This window comes from Quercus lobata, chromosome 2 (assembly GCF_001633185.2).
Source record: "Quercus lobata isolate SW786 chromosome 2, ValleyOak3.0 Primary Assembly, whole genome shotgun sequence".
NCBI classification, from domain to species: Eukaryota; Viridiplantae; Streptophyta; class Magnoliopsida; order Fagales; family Fagaceae; genus Quercus; species Quercus lobata.
In genome coordinates this window covers 91,590,839-91,611,564 of record NC_044905.1, presented here as the reverse complement: position 1 = coordinate 91,611,564, position 20,726 = coordinate 91,590,839, and the positions used below count along the sequence as shown (strand labels likewise).

Below are 20,726 nucleotides of genomic sequence, written 5' to 3'. Positions count from 1 at the left end.
AGCTAACTTTGAATTGGTGCCTGGACACTGTGGGACTCGAAACAAAATCATCAATATCCAGGTTTTAGCTTTTATAAAAATAAAAATGAGAAAAAGTGTCTAGCATGGTCTATTTTGGTTGGACAGATTGAACTGAATTTTAAGTAAAGTGGTTTATCATGTAAGAAAGGCATATAAGAATTGAAAATGATGGACATTAATTTGTTATTCAGATATTACCATAGCTTCTGTGGAAAAATTATTCTATTGTTACCAATTTTCTTTTCCATGTCAATTATTTTGGTGATCATTGTGCATACTAATGCATGGGGATAAAGAACGTGAAGGGAATATTATGGCATAATTGTGTCACCACCACTGAAAAAAGTTTGGTAAAATCGTGGCAACTTAGTCTAAACGGCTATAATATATAATCATCCTTTTTGTTGTTTCCTTGGTAGTGAAAAGGAATGCTCCTATTTATATCCCTTTTACAGGATTTTAGAAAACAGCTAGATTTTACTTGAGGAGGAATGGCATCCTGATTGCACGTGTTAAAGAAAGAGCTGATTGATTGTAAAGTTAATAAATCAATATCTTTTAATTGAATGTTGTGCGAGTTCTTAGAAAAAGTTGATCAATTGTAATAAATAAATAAAAAACAAAAAAAAAAACTAATTTAGCCAATGCATTTCAGCATTTGTTAATTCGAAAGTTAAAAAAGAAATTAGGATTTTAACATTTTAGGCAAAAGATTTTTATTTTTAAATTTATGTATAACATTTTAAAACTTTTTTTATAGATATAACTATACTTTTAAAAAAAAGATCAATAAACAAACTTCATGTACAAAACTATATCCAAAGGCAGTAATGTAATGGTCAAGATAAATTAGGATTTTAACATATTATCTTACATATTGTTTTAAACTGGTTTTGTGTACCCAAACTAATTACAGTTTGCAGCAAATAAAAGATTGAACATATGAAGTAAAATAATTTGCAGAGAGTGAAAAGGAAAAAGAAAAAAAAAATGCAGCATATATGAATGAGTTTAGAGATGGATTTTTGTACCAAAGTCCTAATAGGGTTGATTATGAATGAAGAAAATTAATAAAGTAAATGATTGTTTAATTAATTATAGCTGACCATTTCTCAATAAACTATGGTAACAAATAATGTGATCCTAGACCTAGTCAATTTTTTTTGAGAATCTACCTAGTCAATTAAAACTGATTGAATAATAAGGAGGAAGATAATGATAGGGGAGGGGGTGTATTGGCCCAGGTATTATAATGTATGTCATTGCATATATGGACAAGGATAAGTCTTTACTTGGATTCACTAATTCAAGCTTTTGAAATGACAGTACCAGGTGCAGGGAAATAAAGATGGAAAAGGACAAGGGGTTGTGATAAAAGTGGTTGCCTTTTTTCTTGATTTATGATCAGCTTGCACTTTTGTGCTCCTGAAGGACATAAAAGGTTTACCCTTTCTTGACATCTGTGAAGTTTGCCAGTTGCCCCTCATTCCTCTCTCTTTATGCCGTGGTACAAACTCCCAGACCGAGTTTAAATGTTTAATGTTAGCAAAGAAAAAAAAAGAATAAAAAAAAGAATAACAATGATACTAAATATCACAAAATTTTACACAACTTTAACTACAGTGTGCTATGTGACAAGCGGTAAATATGTGAACTTATCACTATGGTTTTACAGCTCACAACTCGGCGTGCGACTAGTTGCAGCCAAAATTATGTGATCTTATCATTTTTTAATGAAAAATGATCAAATGGGATGCCTTTAGCATGAATATTTGGATTGATTAAGGATCTATTGGGTCCCTTATTATATGATCAAACTCTCGTGACAAATTCAGGTTTTTTAATGACTTTATTTTGCAGAATGTAATGCTCTTTTTTATTTATAATTAAAGCGTGCAATCAATGATCAAATTACGTGAGCATTTGATTGATTAGTAGTGTTTATACTCTGCTTTTTTTCTTTTTCTGGTATATAATTTTTTTTTTGTACGTAGCATGGCATGTACGTAAGTTATTTGATTGGTGTTTATAGTTTATACTCTACAATATTCAATATCATCTTAAAAAAACAGTATTCAATACAATAGTTCTAGCTTATAACTTTTTAAAAAGTGTATCCCAAACGTACACTTATTCATCTCGATATTCTTTCTCGTTCATAAATAAAGTTATAGTACTGCACTGATAATCGCTTCCATTTGCCATTGGCGCAAAATATATCCTTTTGGGTGTACTGTTATAGATTCTTTGCTAATACAAAAGTTTAATCTAAAGAGATACAAAGTGCATTTATTTGTGAAAGTGTCAAAATTGAACCAGGTTGTTCTTGCCTAGCTGTTTATATATCTGGGTCAATAAAAGTTTAAATAGTATAAAGGAGAGTAAATAATAAGTGTCGAGTTTATTCCAGAAGTCAAAATACTCCTTTTGAGTTTGACTCTAAAACATGCTCTCATGATTCTCGGAGTTTAAAAAAAAAAAAAAAAAATACTCTTTTGGAGTATTATTAGAAGTGTATCGAATTTTCTTACATATGTATTGTACTTTTAAATATAAATTGAAATAATAATTAATAAATTTATTTACTATATTGTTAGCTGAAGTTGTGTAATTAGGTCTTATAATGAAATTGATGACTCTTTTGATTTTTGAACATATTTCAATTATTTCATGAAGAAAAAGTTGATTTTTTTTATTGGATTAAATAAAAATAATAATACCTTCTCATTAAAAAAAAAAAAAAAAAAAGTAGTACAAAGACACAATGGACGCAAGAAGCTTTGTCCTCGGTAATTCAATTTATCGTCCTTTGCTTTCATTGAGCTGTGAAGTTGCTGGTCCAAAAAGCTGTCATTGATTGCATGTATGCAAAAAAGAAAAAAACAAAGGGTACAAGTGTACAACAAGGTAATTAATATTTTGGTACTCATCATCACGAGAGGGACCGCAATTCTTCAGTGTTCTCCCGTGACAATTTTATTGCACTTGCATGTCAAAATTCATGTATCGTTATATCATTCATGTCTAGCACAATTGAACAAACAACTAAATTCATATAAACTTCCTTTTATGCAAGTATTTTATAAAAAAATGTTTAAAGAATAATAATAATTATATTTTTTTTTTTTGACTAAGAGTGAGTCTAGTTCAGCTTTTTAAAAATAGGTTTTTTGAAAAAGTAGTGGTTTTAAAAAAATATGGTATGAAATTAGGTTTTTTAAAATTTTTTTTTTTTAATAAAAAGCATAGTGTAGGGATAAGGGCCCAAAATTATATATTAGGCCTTGTGCCTTGTCCAAGGACGTTGATCGGTCCGAGGAAGAATAAACAGTGATGAGGGTGTTAAGTTCAGAATTCCATGAGTAAGTTACAAATGAGAAGGCATGTCGAGGAGGAATATCTTATCGGATAAGCAAAGCACGAGCCAGATGTGTATCATAGTATTCAAGGTGACGGGTAACCTTTCAAGAAGTTTCAGTGATGTGGACGATCATCGTGAACGTAAAAGAGGGAGGGGAGCTCAGAAATATGTAAGGGAAAGCTGCTGTCACCACATTGAATGCTCTGCAGCTAACTTTCTAGCTGCATTTATGTGGAGAAGACCCCTGAACAGTATTGTCTTGGCCATCCCAACTCACAAGGGGCCAGAGAGGATGTCCGATGGGACAAGCACTCAAGTAGTGGTTTAGATGATCAACAAGTGTAGGGTCAAGATCATCAAAAGGGGATTATATAATGTAAGAAACCCTCAATGGAAAGGAGATCGGAAAAAAGAAAAGAAAAAGAGAAACACTATAGCAATTAGGAATCAAACTTGTAATAGAGTTTCAAAAGCAATTTATAGGAATTAGTCTCCTCGGACATTGTCGAGGATATTTTTCCTTAGTGTATATTTGTTATCTTCCTTTCTTTGTCATCAAGATCTGTTTACTTACTGCTTAATTCATTAAAATTTTTCCAACTCATTCTCTACAAATTTATTGTTTTGGACTTTTTGGGCCTAAGTCCATATACCTTTTGGGCTAGGAGTTTAAATCTGGTCTTTACAATTGGCGCCGCCTGTGGGGAGATTACTTGGGTGATAGTGAGTGCAGCGTTCAACCATGGTAGGTTCAGGTCCACACTAGACAGAATCCATAGGATCCCAACGTGAAAATCCTTTTGTCAACCTCAAGCGAAGAAGGGATCGGAAGGGGAGTGTGCATACCGTCCAGTCCGATAGGAGTCAACCCCGGGATAAGAGCCATCTCTCTCGTAAGGAGGATACCAAAGCCCTGCAACTGGAGGTTGACCATCTGAAGAGAAAGCTGTGCCGTGCACAGCCAAAGCGAACCCCCTCCAACTCCGACGTTTCCTCTGATGATGGAGAGGATGCCAGTTATAGACGAAGGTCAAGGACCCCACCCAGTGAGTCTTTCTCCTACGATAAGGAGCACCATCACAAACGTAGGTATAAGAGCCCGCCTTGTAAAGGCCTAGGAAATGAGGCTATGAGCAAGGTGTTGAACCAAGTTTCCAGATCACCCTTCACGCGTAGGATTGAAAGGGTAAAACTTCCTCGGCGGTTCAACCAACCAACGTTCACCATCTACAATGGTCGAACAGATCCTGTGGAGCATGTGAACCATTTCAACCAAAGAATGGTTGTCCATTCCAAGGACGAAACCTTGATGTGCAAGGTGTTCCCTTCCAGTCTGGGACCCGTGGCAATGAGATGGTTCGATGGCTTAAGGGCGGGTTCCATTGGTTCATTCAAGGAGCTCACCCAGGCATTTGACTCTCGTTTTATCACTTGTAGCAGGGTTCCTCGGCTCTTAGATTCCCTACTGTCTTTGTTCATGCGAGAAGGGGAGACCCTGAAAACGTACTTGAGCAGATACTGGGAGATGTACAATGAGATAGACGGTGAGTTTGATGACATGGCCATCAGTACTTTTAAGGTTGGCCTCCCAACCAAGCACGGTTTAAGGAAGTCTTTAACAGGAAAGCCTGTCACCAGCTTGCGCCAACTTATGGATTGGATTGACAAGTATAAGAGGGTTGAGAAAGACCAGCAGCAGGGGAAAGGAAAGGATAAGGTTATCCTTCAGGAGATGAAGGATTTCAGGTCGGACCGATACAACAACAACCGGTCTCGAAGAGACTTTGCTGGGCAGTCAGGGTCTGCCAATACTCAGGCGATTAACGCGGTGTTCCGGGAACCGGTGCATCAAATTCTTGAGAAGATTAAGAATGAGTCATTCTTCAAATGGCCAAATAAGATGGCAGGAAACCCCATGAGGCGTAATCAGAACCTTTATTGCCAATATCACCAGGACCAGGGACATACTACAGAAGACTGTAGAAATTTGTGGGACCATTTGGACTAGCTAGTCCGAGAAGGAAAGTTGAAGTAGCTCTTGCATCATTCCAGTGGCCAGGGGAGCCAGACTGGCTCAGAACCCAGAAGAGATGCTTCTTCAAGACCCTTTTTGGGCATGATAAATGTCATTTTTGCTGCTCCAGGGAGGATTGGTTCTTGCCCCTTCAGAGTGATGTCTGTGGCTCGGCTGTTCGCCGAGGACACCGGTCCAAAGTCGAAGATGGCTAAAGTGAACATCCAGCCGGCATTAAGCTTTTCAGATAAGGATAAGGTTGGAACCATACAGCCCCACGATGACGCTTTGGTGGTCACGCTCACGATTGGGGGATATGATGTGAAGATGGTGATGGTGGACCAAGGTAGTGGTGTTGAGATTATGTACCCTGACTTATACAAGGGGTTAAATTTGAGACCCGAGGACTTAACAGCCTATGATTCTCCTTTGGTGAGTTTTGATGGGAATGTTGTCATTCCAAGGGGCCAGATTATACTACCCGTGTAGGCTAGTTCAGAAGTAGTGGAGGGGGACTTCATCGTGGTGGATGCTTATTCCCCCTACACGGCCAATATGGCTAGGCCCTAGTTCCATGCCCTAGGAGTCTTCTCTTCTACTCTACACCAGAAGGTGAAATATCCATCGAGCAACCAAATTGAAGAGATTGTTAGGAGTCAATCCACGACTAGGCAGTGCCTGGTGACCGTAATCTTACATCAGCCTGAAGCTGAGTTCTCAGCCTCTGCTGAAAATGGCTTATAGTAATTAAGAGCTCCGATGTTGCTTGTCAATGGATCAGCCGAGGAGGCGAAATGTGAAGATTTGGAAACGATCGTTGTTGGTGAGGATTTGGAGAAGTTCTTTCAGACCGAGGCTTAGCTGCCTTCTCTAGAGAAGGAAGAGCTGATAGAGTTTCTTAGAAAAAATGTTGATGTGTTCGCATGGAGCGCTTATGAAGCCCCGAGGGTGAATTCGAGCTTCATCTGCCATCATTTAAATGTTAATCCATCCATCACTCCTAAGAAGCAACCGCCTCGGCGCTCGTCCAAGGATCACTCTGATGAGGTGAAAAAGCCCAAGCAGGCAGGGACTATCAAGGAGGTTTTCTACCCTGAGTGGCTAACCAATATTGTGGTGGTAAAGAATAAGAGTGGGAAATGGCGAGTATGTGTAGACTTCACAGATCTAAATAAGGCTTGCCCAAAAAATCTCTTCTCTATGCCTGGGATCGACTAGCTGGTGGATGCAACTATAGGCCATCCTCAGATGAGTTTCTTAGATGTCTTTCAAGGGTACCACCAAATACCATTAGCCCTGGATGATCAGGAAAAAATGGCTTTCGTCACTCCCACTAGAAACTACCATTACAAAGTGATGCCCTTTGGTTTGAAAAATGCAAGGTCTACCTATCAAAGGATGATGATTAGGATGTTTGAACCATAGTTGGGCAAGAATATTGAGGTCTATATAGACGACCTAGTGGTAGAGAGTAAGGTAGTGTCCGAGCATATGGGAGATTTCGGGAACATTTTTATATTTTGAGGAAGCACAAGTTGCGCCTTAACACTTCCAAATGCTCTTTTGGTGTGGGATCAGACAAATTTTTGGGCTACATGGTTACTCATCACAGAATTGAAGTTAACCCTGATCAGATTAAGGCAATCAACAGTTTACAACCACCTCGGAATCCCAAGGAAGTTCAGAAGCTGATCGGAATGACTGCTACCTTAAACCGATTTATCTCTTAATCAGTAGATAGGTGTAGATCCTTCTTCCTATTGATGAATAAGTGGAAGGGATTTGAATGGACCGAGGAGTGTGCCTTAGCCTTCCAACAGTTTAAGGATTATCTCTCTCGGCCACCTATCATGTCCAGTCCTGAGATGGATGAGGTCCTGTTTGCTTATATTGTTGTGGCCTTCCATGCCATAAGCTTGGTCTTGATACGAGTTGATAGCAGCATACAAAGGCTTATTATGTGAGCAAGTCACTACATGAGGCCAATGTCCGTTATTTGCCACTAGAGAAAGCCATTTTAGTGGTGGTACATGCTACACGTAAACTCTCCCATTACTTCCAGGCACATACGGTAGTTGTCCTAACCCAGCTCTCGCTCAGAGCTCTACTTTGAAGCACTAATTACACGGGGAGGATTGCTAAATGGGGGACGATCCTAGGGGCTTTTGACATCAAATATATGTCTTGTACCTCTATTAAGGGTCAAGTCCTCGCGGATCTGGTAGCTGAGTTTGCTGAATCCCTGTTGGAAGTAAGAGCAGAGAAGCAAAACATGGATGAAAAATCGGTTGGCATGATCTCCAAACAAGATCCCTTATTCTGGAAAGTATACGTTAATGGTGCAGCAAATCAGAAGGGGTCTAGAGTGGGGTTAGTTCTAGTATCCCCTAAAAAGATCACTATTGAGAAGTCATTGAGGCTAGACTTCTCGGCCACAAATAACAAAGATGAATATAAGACTCTACTAATGGGAATGACCATGGTTCAAAGAATGGGCGGAAAGGTAGTAGAGATGTTCTTAGACTTAAGATTAGTCGTTGGCCAAGTGAAAGGAGAATTTGAAGTGAGAGATGAAAGAATGCAAGGGTACTTGAATCGGGTTAAACACTTGCAATCAGGGTTCAAATCTTTCAACCTGTTGCATATCCTTAGAAGTGGAAACACACATGCTGATTCCCTAGCCACACTTGCCACCTCCTCGGCGCAGAGCCTACCCCAGGTCATCCTTGTAGAGGATTTGTACAAGCCCACAGAGATGAAGAGAGAGGTGGTCCATGTTCACCAAGTTAGAGTAGGGCCTAGCTGGATGGACCCCGTGGTACTATTCCTGAAGAAGGATATCCTGCTCGAGGGGAAATCAGAAGCAGACAAGGTACGGAGAAAGGCTCCTCAGTTCTAGCTGTTTAAGGACCAAAAATTATATAAACGTTCATTTTCTGGGCCATACTTGCTATGCATACACCCCGAGGCAACAGAATTACTCTTTGAGGAGTTACATGAGGGGATTTGCGGAAGCTACACTGGAGGTAGATCTTTGGCGCACAGAGCCATCACTCAAGACTATTGGTGGCCAAACATGCAAAAGGAGGCACAGGAATATGTAAGGAAGTGCGACCAGTGATAAAGGTTTGCACCAAACATACACCAACCGGGAGGAGTCCTTAATCCTTTGTCCAGCCCTTGGCCATTCACTCAATGGGGCTTAGACATTGTAGGCCCTTTCCCTAAGTCAGCAAGAAATAAAAGATACTTGCTAGTCGGTATGGACTACTTCACTAAATGGGTTGAAACTGAGCTCTTGGAAAATATCAGGGACGTGGATGCTAAGAAATTTGTTTGGAAAAATATTGTCACACGATTTGAGGTCCCTCGTACCCTTATCTCGGACAACGACCTTCAGTTTGATAGCAAATCTTTCAGGAGATACTGTTATGACCTAGGAATTACAAATAGGTATTCTACCCTAGCTTACCCCTAAGGTAATGGATAAGCCGAGGCTGTTAACAATGTCATAGTGAATGGACTCAAGAAGAGATTGGATGATGCGGAGGGAAAATGGGTGGAAGAACTGTCACATGTCCTGTGAACGTACCAAACCACACCTCGCAGGTCAACGGGGGAGACTCCCTTCTCAATGACTTATGGAGTCGAAGCTGTTATCCTTTTAGAGACTAGCTTCCCGACGCTGAGAACAAGTTCTTTTAATCTGAGCAATAACAACGGATTGCTAGAAAAAATCCTAGACCTGATTAAAGAGAGGAGAGAGAATGCAATGGTCCAATTGGCATATTACCAACACAAGCTCAAGCAAGGTTATGATACCAATGTGAAGCTGAGACCATTGGTACCTGGTGACTTGGTGTTGAGAAAGGTTCTAGGTACTGTAAAGAACCCGGCATGAGGAAAGCTGGGGCCCAACTGGGAGAGGTCATACCGCATCACTTCGGTAGCCGGTATAAGTGCATATTTCCTCGAAGACCTAGACGAACATGTAATACCACAACCTTGGAATGTAAACAACCTGAAAAGGTATTATTATTAATGAAAATTTCTTTTTTCATATGCTCATTTATTGTGTGAACACATCGTACTTCCCATTATCATCTTTATAAGTGATTAAATAGAACCTTAGTCATGCCTGGCTCCTCGGACTGGATGCTTTAGGGAAATTAACACTCTATGACATCTTTATAAGTGATTAAACAGAACCTTGGTCATGCCTGGCTCCTTGGACCAGATACTTTGGGAAAATTAACATTCTATGACATCTTTATAAGTGATTAAACAGAATCTTAGTCATGTCTGGCTCCTCGGACGGATCGGATGCTTTGGGGAAATTAACACTCTATGACATCTTTATAAGTGATTAAACAGAACTTTAGTCATGCATGGCTCCTCGGACTGGATGCTTTAGGGAAATTAACACTCTATGACATCTTTATAAGTGTTTAAACAGAACCTTAGTCATGCCTAGCTCCTCGGACCGGATGCTTTGGGGAAATTAACACTCTATGACATCTTTATAAGTGATTAAACAGAATCTTAGTTATGCCTGGCTCCTCGGATCGGATGTTTTGGGAAAATTAACACTCTGTGACATCTTTATAAGTGACTGGTCCCTCAAATCACATACTTGGAGAAAATTAGCATTGTGATGTCTATTGGTCTTTTACTAAATGTCAAAACAGATCCAGGGTTATGCCCAACTCCTTAGATTGGTGGCTTTGAATAAGTTAAAGTTCTTAGTTATTTATCTAAGTGATAAGCAAGATGACAGTTGTCTGTCCCTTTTTATTTTTTACAAAGTATATTATGTATCTCCATTATGTTCAACTTTCATTACAAAGGGTTCCATTCTCAATGCAGATATATGGTAAACCTCTTTATTACTGATTTGGTACTTGAGTAAATTGCTTAAATTGTTAGCAGTGTATTATTGTTATTTGTTATTAAAGACACAGTGGTAACTGTTCAAGGCTATTTATAGTAATAAGGTTCAAGGCACATAAAGTAAAAGTGCAAGAAACAAAAAGAAAGGCATTTCCATTAAATGAAATAAAGAGAACGTTATATACAATGACAGATCGTCATTACAAAAACAAAAACAACAAACAAAATAACAAAAGAAAATACAGGATGAATCCTGAGAGCTACTTCTTGGCCTTGGGGGGTCTTCCTTTTGGCTCAGCTTGGAGGAAGGGACATCCTTGGCCTTAGGATCAATCTCTTTGGTCTTGTCCTCAATCTCCTGTGCTTTGGCCTTAGCATCGTCCTTGGCTTCAGTAGGGGGCTTAGTCTCCTTACCCTTACCCTTGTCCTTGGCACCCTCAGCCCCTTGGCCTTGATCACTAGCTTGGCTGGGTCCTTTCAATACCTTGGGAAGGGGGAGATCAGCCTGGACAGTTAGGGGCTGCTTTGAGGATTCAGGAGTAGTGGCAGAGGGAGATGGGAGAGCAACCGGGACTTCACGAATCTTCGTGGGGTAGTAAACTTTCTCCAGTTGCCTCCATTCCGAGTCCGCAGGGACTCTTACAAGGTTAAGGGCTTTTGCCCATGTTACCCTGCAGTACTCCCTGCATACTTCGGCAAGCTCCTCAGTGAGCCTAACTTGTGTTTCTTCTACGCCAAGCAAATAGGACGCTTACTTCTCAGCCTCGGTTGCCTCCTTGGCCAGTTGAGTCGCCTCCTTAGCCTTCTGCAGCTCTGCCCTCAAATCCAGCACAAGTTGCCTTGAAGTCACTAGCTCTATCTCCGTCTGATAAAGCAACTTGTGCTGGTCCTCACCCTGAGTCTCGAGGCTCTTCAACCCTGCCTATGCACTCTTTCCATCCCTCTACTCGGCAGTCAGCTTGATGAACAGCTCCTTACTCTCCTCCTTCGCGACCCCCAAGGCCTTTTCAATCTCGAGGCGGAGGTAGATCTCGTTCTTGACATCATTTCGGGCCTCCTTAACCCATTCCTTGGCCACAAAGACCTCCTGGGTGATCTACATAAGAATAACATAGCAACCCCATGTGAGTAGAAGAGATACAAAAAAAAAGGGGGGAAAACATAGTAATACTTAAAAGAAAAATGCCAGACAGTATACTTACCAGGGCAGAGTCCTTTTTTAAGGACAAAAACAGGTCTTGCTGCCTCATCTTCCTGGCAACATCCATGTCCTTGGGAAGGAGGAGGGGCTGCTCTAAGGCTTCAACTATATGAGCAGCATGCCCCCTTTGGAAGTCCCTGACTAAGGCGTTCCAAGGGATGGTAGCCTTATCCACTTCCAACTTGGGAGACCGGGTGCGTTGCTAAAGGCACACCTTGGCCTCATTGTGCTCCTCCATGCTGTTCGCGGAAGGTCGCCCTCTTGTCTTTAAGGCCCTTGGTCGTTTTTTGCTATTTGGTACCTTTTTGAGGGACCACCTCCCCTTCCTCCAACTCTTACACTGGTCTCTTCTTCTTCAAGTTTGGATTGACGTGTAGTCCGAGGTCAGGGGGGGTAGAGGGGGAGGAGGGGGTGAGGTGGGAGGAGGTTTAGATTTGGGAACTTCTTTGGAAGTTCTTGTGTTTCTCCCTGCCAGCAACTCCTTTAGGCCTTTGTTCCCCCGATTCAAGGCATTTCGTCCTCTTCTTCCACGGATGAGCTGTCTGGACGGGCAACTACTAAGATCGGAGTGTGGACACCTAAATGCCTATCAGGCTCGTCCTCAGCGTCCGAGATGGGAATTACTTGCATTCCTTGAGTCTCCCCCTTTTCAAAACGAAACTTGTCAATTTCTTCTTCGAGTAAGGAATTTGAGAAGGCAATCTCTTCCCTTGGTGTTGCTGCTGATGCTTCAAGCAGAACCTGTTGGAATGGTTGTTTGACCAGTGGAAGGTTCTGTTGGAGTGGCAGTACGACCAATGGAAGGTCGTCTCGGGCTAGGAAATTTGGTTGTGATACGTCAATCTGGGCCAGCCGTGGGTCACCTGCTCTTATGGCGTGGCCGATTTCTTGGTATATCTCTGAGATAGGCTCGAAGTCCAGAATCAAGTGGATGGCTCGCAGCTGTCTGTCCTCACTTACAAAGATTTCAGATCTTAGCAAGTAGTTGAGAGCTGCGATGTTGGTTAGACTGAGCCTCGGCGCTACGTGACTTTTGTCTGCAAAAGTAGCTGAGGAGCAAAACATAGTTAAAAAGTTAAAATCTGTCATCAAAGGGGGTGGATCGAAAGAAAAATAATTACATGGTTAAGGTCAAAAGATCAAAATCTATTACTAAGGAACCTAACTTTAAGGTATCCCACCTAACTCTCCCTCTTGGACGAGGCAGTGAAGGCCATCATACCACGCTCTCGAAGCTATCAGATAGTTGTCTTTCATACCCTTATTAGATTTGGGGAGGCATGGGATGAGCCTAATGATAGGCGATTTGGACTTAAGGTAAAACCCCGCATCAGCAAGTGAGTGGTACTTGTACATATGGACCATATCATACCAGGTGAGCCCCAAACCCAAATACTCGTTTAGAGCATCGATGCTGCCTAAGACCCTAAAAAGGTTGGGTGCGCACTGATGAGGACACAACTTATGGTTAAAAAGGTAGTATCGGGTTATTCTACCCATAAGGAGCGTCATTCCTCCTATAAAAGCTATCATGGGAATGATGACTTCTCCCTCCTTTCTATGTGTTAATAGTTGGTCTGGGGCACAATATCGCAGAGTAACCTCCTGTGGTATGTGATATCTGGCCTTAAAGGCCTCTATTTTCGCGAGGGAATCTACAAGGTGCTTAAACCTACCCATTTGGACAAACTACAAGCAAATTAATGAAGTTTCAAGGGAAAGAATATGAATTGGAGGGCCGAGGAGATTGGCCGAGAAGAAAACAACCTAGGAAAGAAATAAAAACGTACGGGAAGGTTAACAAGTGACGCTGTGGGAAATTCTTGAAAGATTGAGAGTGCTTGAAAGATTAAGAGCTCTTGAGAATTTGAGAATCTTTGTAAAGTAATAAAAAGTAAGCCCTTCAGGCGCCTTATATAGGAAGGGGAAATGAGTGAGAGTTATCCCGCTCAAAATTCGATGAAAAACATCCACCATAGGATCTGCTCCTTATCGTTGGATGCAGGGAACAGAGCGCTGCCTGGAGCAATTAATGACACATCGCAGGCCCTGAAGCGTTTGTAGCAATTATGGGACGCGTAAAACAGTAATCCCATGCGTGTGAACCAAAGAAATGAATGGTTTTAATTCTCAAAAATCAAAACCCCACTTTTTCTCCTTGGATGAGAAGGAAAAACCGGAGTTTTGAGGGGCTATTGTAGGAATAAGGGCCTAAAATCATATATTGGGTCTTGCGCTTTGTCCGAGGACGCTAATCGGTTCGAGGAAGAATAAATAGTAATGAGGGTGTTAAGTTCAGAGTTCCATGAGTAAGTTACAAATGGAAAGGCATGCCGAGGAGGAATATCTCCTTGGATAAGCCAAGCACAAGCCAGATGTGTATCATAGTATTCAAGGTGACCTTTCAAGAAGTTTCAGTGATGGGGACGATCATCGTGAACGTACAAGAGGGAGGGAGCTCAAAAATATCTAAGGGAAAGCTGTTGCCACCGCATTGAATGCTCTGCAGCTAACTTTATAACTACATTTATGTGAAGAAGACCCCTAAACAGTACTGCCTTGGCCATCCCAACTCACAGAGGGTCAGAGAGGATGTCCGATTAGACAAGTACTCAAGTAGTGGCTTAGATGATCAATAAGTATAGAGCCAAGATCGTCAAAAGGAGATTATATAATGTAAGAGACCCTCAATGAAAAGGGGATCAGAAAAAAGAAGAGAAACACTGTAACAATTAGAAATTAAACTTTTAATAAAGTTTCAAAAGCAATTTATAGGAATCACTCTCCTCGGACATTACCGAGGATATTTTTCCTTAGTGTAAATTTGTTATCTTCCTTTCTTTGTCATCAAAATTTGTTTACTTGCTGCTTAATTCATTAAAACCCAGTTTTCTAACCCATTCTCTACAAATTTATTGTTTTGGGCTTTTTGGGCCTAAGTCCATATACCTTTTGAGTTAGGAGTTTAAATCTGGTCCTTACACATAGTATTTGGTAAAAGCAGTCAATTTTTTTTTAAAATGAATATTTGACTATCACTTATAAAAGTGGCGATTTGATATGTAAATTATCAAAAAGGTAAAAAAAAAAATATAATTATTCTCGTTTCACCTTCTTATTAGAAATGAAATAAAACTTATGGTTTCACCTTCTTGTTAAAAATAATAACAATAATAAAATAAATAAATAAATTATTATTGGTATTATTATTATAATTTTTGTTTTATTTAATTTTTTTAATATTACCAGGTGTGTTCTATCCCTTTGACAGTTTAGAGGAGTTAACGTGTGGCAAATGTGAGATGTGTTGAAATTAAAAGGGTAAAGTTGGGTTTTACATTAAAAATTGAGGGTAAGTTTAGAAGAAGTAGACAATTTTTCCACGATAGTACTTATGGTCCGTTTAGGAACAACTTATTTAGTTGAAACTGAAATTTTTTTACTGAAATTACGATAGATACAAGTAAAAGCTAATTGAAATAGTATAGTTAGACTTATGAATAGTACCAAAAAAAGTAATGAGACCCATGAATAGTAGCATAAATAAGTTGAATAGTAGCAAAAATAAGTTAAATAAGATGACTTTAACTTTAATCCCAAATGCAACTTTATTTTCAGCTAAAGAAATTGTTGTGTTTTGCAATTGCACCTCAACAGATGCCATGTTGAAACATAGGAGACTAATAAGCCCCTTTTCATGCAAGAGTGTATATAATGCAAATGGATATATGAAATCATCCTCTCACATAGGGGTTCATACTACATACCATGCCTGTGGTATCTACCTCATATGAGAAGGTAGTTACATATTCTTGATACATAATGGTGTAATGGATATATGAAACTATCCTCTCACATAGGAGTTGATTCCATGCTTGTGGAACCCACTCTATGTAAGAAGGTAACATATTCTTGAAACACAATTTCTGCATGCTTGAATTTCAAGGTTATATATTTGGTCGAAGTCTCAAGGACAACCACAAGTATTTCTAGTAATAAATTCCTTAGGCTTTTAACCTAAATACATGGTTATTATATTGATCCATGCAAAATCAATAGTGTTATCTTCTTCAAGGGTAATTAAATTTAACCATGTGGTTTATTAGTTAGTGTCAATGTGTTAAAGACGGGATCATTCAAAGAATCATAAAAATTTAAATACTATCATGTGTATTTTATGTGTAATAAGTAGTGTGTAATAAACACTTCTATTTTTTTTTCCTAATTACCTCTTTATTAAAATGTCTCTTATTTCCATAAAAAGAAAAAAAAAATCTGTTATTCTAAAGCAATTATGAAGTGGATAGCTTCTTTTTTTGGGTATACCGTTGGGGTTAAAACAAAAGTAGAATTCCAAATGGACCAAACCCCACGTGTGATTATCATTACAACTAGATACACTTAGGAGTCTCTCGACCGTTTTAAAAAAGCAATATACACTATATTTCTCATTATAAATTTTACAAATGTTTTTTCTATAAGATAAACTTCACCATTGTTAAAGTTTCAACTTGTTATTGGTTCTTATTTAGGTTTATTACCGACTCCGACATTACTTTATTGTCTATCATTTGCAATTTTGCTGCCTCAAGGATTGTTAAAAGTTGTGTGGAAAATATAATGACTAGACTTATAATTGGTACTATTAAAAAACCACCAATTGGTTGAACTTCACGCAAAGAGCTCGCTAACTATTTCAACATGCTCTTTTGTGAAGATAGCATTTTGAGTAGACAATGGTTCTACTGTCTATTTACTTGCCTTATTCTTTTTTTTGATGAATTTTACTTGCCTTATTCAGAGCAGTCAAAGCATTATGAAGAAAAAAAAGTACAGAAGAATTCTGAAAGAAATTTCCCTAAGACACGGTTTGAAAAAGACACCGCACCAACCGTGCGTCCATGGGCACAAGACAGAGAGGAACACATCTTTTTAGGAAAAAAGAAAAGAAGAATTCACTAAAGAATTGGATTCCCATATGGAGTCAAAAGAGTAGGAGCTTATGTTCGATTTGATATCTTTTAGTTTAATCATAAGAAAAGGTACCACAAAAATTATATAAGAAGTCACCACCAAAAAAAAAAAAAAAAAAGTAGTAAAGCATCTCTATTTTACTTTCTATCCTTCTTTTACTTTTTTTTAATTTTTATATTTTTAACATGTGGGCACCCCTTAGAAAATCAAAAAAGACCCTTGAAAACCTTAAATTAGGTGCTGCTATGGAGAAAATGTAGGCAAAATTGGCCTTTCTCACTTCCAGGGCCATATAAATAAAAGAGGTGTGAAACACGTAGTCAATATATTGGTGGTGCAGAAACTAATGAAACACAATGGATATACATTCTACAAACAAAGACATCAATCATGCAGAAGAGTGGGTGGAGTTAGCAAAGTGATTGAAGGAAGGGACCCTCTTCATTTCTTTCACTTCATTAAAAATACTTTCAGATTACTGTTTTTGTTTTTGCTTCAAGCACCAAAAATGACAAAACCAAGGTGGCAGATGCAGGGTCAAGATCTTTGATTCATGATTAAAGATTAAAAAAAATTTAATGCAACTTAATCAGTGTCATTAACAACTTAATATCTCCACTCCCAAATCATTGAATTGAGAAACTGGTGAAATGAGGCATCACCAAATGCATCCATGTCAGAATGGAAACATCAAATTGCTCTTAACATTTATTTAGAACTTAAGTATTGTACGAGTCCAGGAATGAATTTCTGCCATACTTACAAGTATCAGACATACAGAATACGTAAGTTCAAGAATTCTGAACCAAAAATATGTACTGTATGAGTCTAAACATGTAATAGGGCAGCCATATGCCCAAATCTATTGTCAAAATATTCATTAAACTAAAAGGGAATGAGTTTGTAAAAACATAATATCTTCTTTATGCAAAATGAAATAGAAGCTGATCAATATGATTTCACAGGACCAGGCCTGTTGATGCCCCAGGAGAATACTAATAATGAGATTAGTGCATTAATATCGGCAACAGTGTATAATAAGAGGAAACTGGTTTCCCTCCCCATTAACAAGAATCGTTTTCTTTGTTATTCTCTAGGTGATTGACTTCCTTTTCTATTATGTTAATCTTGTAGTACTACAAAGGCCATTAAGAACAAAAGATGCCAGTGCTTGGGTGGGGAAAAATTCTCCACTCACCAAAAGGCAGATATTCCATACAGTCGAACCTAATGGAAAGAAAGGGCTAAAACTATATACAGTCATATCTAAGCGAGGGAAGGCTAACATTGTTTCTTCTGGTGAGAATATGAAAAAAAATACTTTACTTTGATCAGTAGGGAATGAACATCTTCATAAGACTACGCTAAAAACAACATTAGAGCTTGACATGGCAGTCTTCATACACAACATTTTACATACTGGAAACAAGTTCTATCTGACTTCAGATAAGTTCAAACGAATGACGAAGTTAAACAACTTAGCAATAAAGTGTTCTTTACAAACCCTAAGAGGTGAGGATTCATTTAGTTGTTAAAAGAACAAGAGATCAATGAAAATTTCATTGGGGGGGGGGGGGGGGGGGGGGGGGGGGGGGGGGTATTCACTCAAAATGGTTATGTTAGGTTTTAAAACTTTAGAACAATTGGCAAACCGTGAGCACAAAGTTGTTTAGATATAGATTTCTAAGTCTATAGGTTTAATTAGACAATGCTCAAGGTGTTACAAGTCAGAATACAAGAACATTCAAACTACAGAAAGGAGAATTCAATTTCTGAAGAGTTCAATGATCGAAAATCAGACTCGACCAATCGAAAATCGCAGACATGATTTTTCTGTAGAATTTAAATTAGGCCCAAGCCTGCGAAAACGTTTAGGATTTCAATCTAACACTACTAGGTAAAAAAAGAAAACCCTAACTACGTTTTCACAGATCTAAGAGACTCTGAAGGTGCTTTTGTGAGATCTAAAAGATATTGTGCCTTCCTCTTTTAAAGTTACTACCAGAAATCATTCTCATGCCATTAGAACCGGTAGATCTGAAGTTGCTGCAACAAGATCAATAACTGTTGATGATTTAAACCTTCAAGGGTGGTCCTGGATTCACAAACCGAAGAGTTTGTTTTGCTAAACCTTTGAGTGGGATCTCAAAGTCACAAACGTGGGTATTTGTGCAAGCAAATCCAAAAGAAAAAGAGTTCATTGATTCGGAGCTTGCAAGTGGTTGTGTTAGTAAATTACTACTGGAGGTAGCAATAGATTTAGGGTTAAATATGATTGTAAAAACTTCAATTCTCTATAGTGGATTTGTTTTATCTTGAGAATAGCTAGGTCAGATCCTCCCCAGATTTTTACCTTGAAACTGTTGGTTTCATTGGTTTTCCTGGGTCATCATATTGTGGTGTTCTTTATTTTCTGCCACTTTGCATGATATGATTTATTATCGTTTAACCTAGATCTAAATAATTAACCTAAGTAACTACTTGGCTAGTATATTAGGTTAAACAATTTGCATTAAGGGGTCTAAACAAACAAAAGGGTTATTTGGAAGAAAGAGCAATCCAGTAGAATGGAAAGCAAACAGATAAATTAACTAAAAAAAAAACCAAGGAAAAGAACAAGAAGAAATAAATAAAAAGACAGCCAAAGTCCCATATGGGACAGGAATAATGGCATTAGTTAGTAGAATCAACTTTAGGTCACAGCCTTGGTGTTGTTAACAACAGTGACCAAGAGCTTTTCACATAAACCTATTCACTCATCCAAGTAATCAAGAACTAGAAGTATGGTGTGACCGTATGAGTTCCAAACATCTTATATATATGGGCAAATACACAAATCGCGCCTCCATGGTGTGATCCCATGCTCCACACCTATTGTTTTCTATTTGTCTAAGTCAAATGAAGCTGTTAAGAGGAGTTTGGAAAGAGCGCCAAGGAGGAGCTTATGATGAAAGGAGATGACATTTGGTCCAAGGACTACCGTTAAACATTTTATATATATATATATGAAAAATTGGTAGGTTACACATGCACCAAATGGGTCTTAACCCTATTACTCACCTTCCATCCCATTATTTAGGAAGAAACAGATGCCTTTTGAGCTAGAGCTTATTGGTGATAAAAAAAAAATTTTGATAGGTAATCAGAAAAATATTATTAAAGAAAATAGTAAGGAAAAATACAAGTTGCTCATGATGATGAACAACAAGAAAAGTATAAAATAAATTACAAAAAAAAAAAGGGAAATTAGGAATCTAATCTAAGAGAAAATATAAACTTAGAGAGAGAGGAACAATCAGTAAAACCCCAACAACGAGAGCACTCAAAAAGACTACGCGGGCATAAAACCTTTTAACTCTTCCAACGTCTTCTCAGTGTCCTCAAAGAAATGGCGATTTTGTTCCAACCAAGTAATCCACATCAAGCAACCTAGAATCAAATTCCAAATATTCGAAGTATGATTCCTAAGCCATTGATGCCAACAAAATAATAATTACGCCACAGATCTTGGCATAACCCAATGAATACCAAAAGTCTAAAGCATAAAAGTCCATAAGGTATATGTAACAAGACGGTGAAGAAGGAGGTGGTCCATTGACTCCCCATCACATCGACACATACAACAATGATTTGCCAAAGAGCGACCTCAAAGCATGAGATTATCCATAGTAAGAATCCGACCATGAATAGTTGTCCACAAAAGGAAAGCCACTTGCTTAGGCACATTTGGTTTCCAAACCCCCTTCCAAGGAAACACAAAATTATGAGCACCCCGAATCGCATGGTAGAAAGCCACTCGATTATTGGTGATAAAAATTAATCCTCACATTCATCATAAAGCAATTTATCAACTCCAAGTTGGCCCTAAGAGCATCCACAGTAGTGGAGCTAAAAATTTAGCTTTTTATAACTCCACCAAAAGTTAATTTATTCATTTTACCTACATACATGTTGCAGCAGTGGATCTATTTTAGCTTTCAACATAATAAAATAATATAAACATCACAATAAAATAATATATCTCCTACAATAAAATAATATATCCTACTACCAAAAAAACATCCACAGCACCAACCACAACCACCTCTACCATCAGCCACACCCACAACCACCACCACCAGTCCACAACAGGAAAAAAAAAAAAAAAAAACAAAAATCTCCAGTCTTTTTCGACGATGAAACCCAGAGAAACCCAGGCTTGTCACAGTAGAGAGGCGGAGCAAGATAGTACATACATCGTTCAAAACGACGGAACGATGCTGTAT

General features: G+C 38.6%; 1 protein-coding gene across 1 annotated transcript; it reads left to right on the top strand.

The window, feature by feature from the left end:
* Positions 1-4,511: 4,511 nt before the first annotated feature.
* On the top strand, positions 4,512-5,885 carry LOC115973821. Its single transcript, XM_031094062.1, has 2 exons — positions 4,512-5,361; positions 5,527-5,885. Exons 1-2 carry the CDS (start codon positions 4,512-4,514, stop codon positions 5,883-5,885), a joined length of 1,209 nt encoding a protein of 402 aa, XP_030949922.1.
* Positions 5,886-20,726: the final 14,841 nt, after the last annotated feature.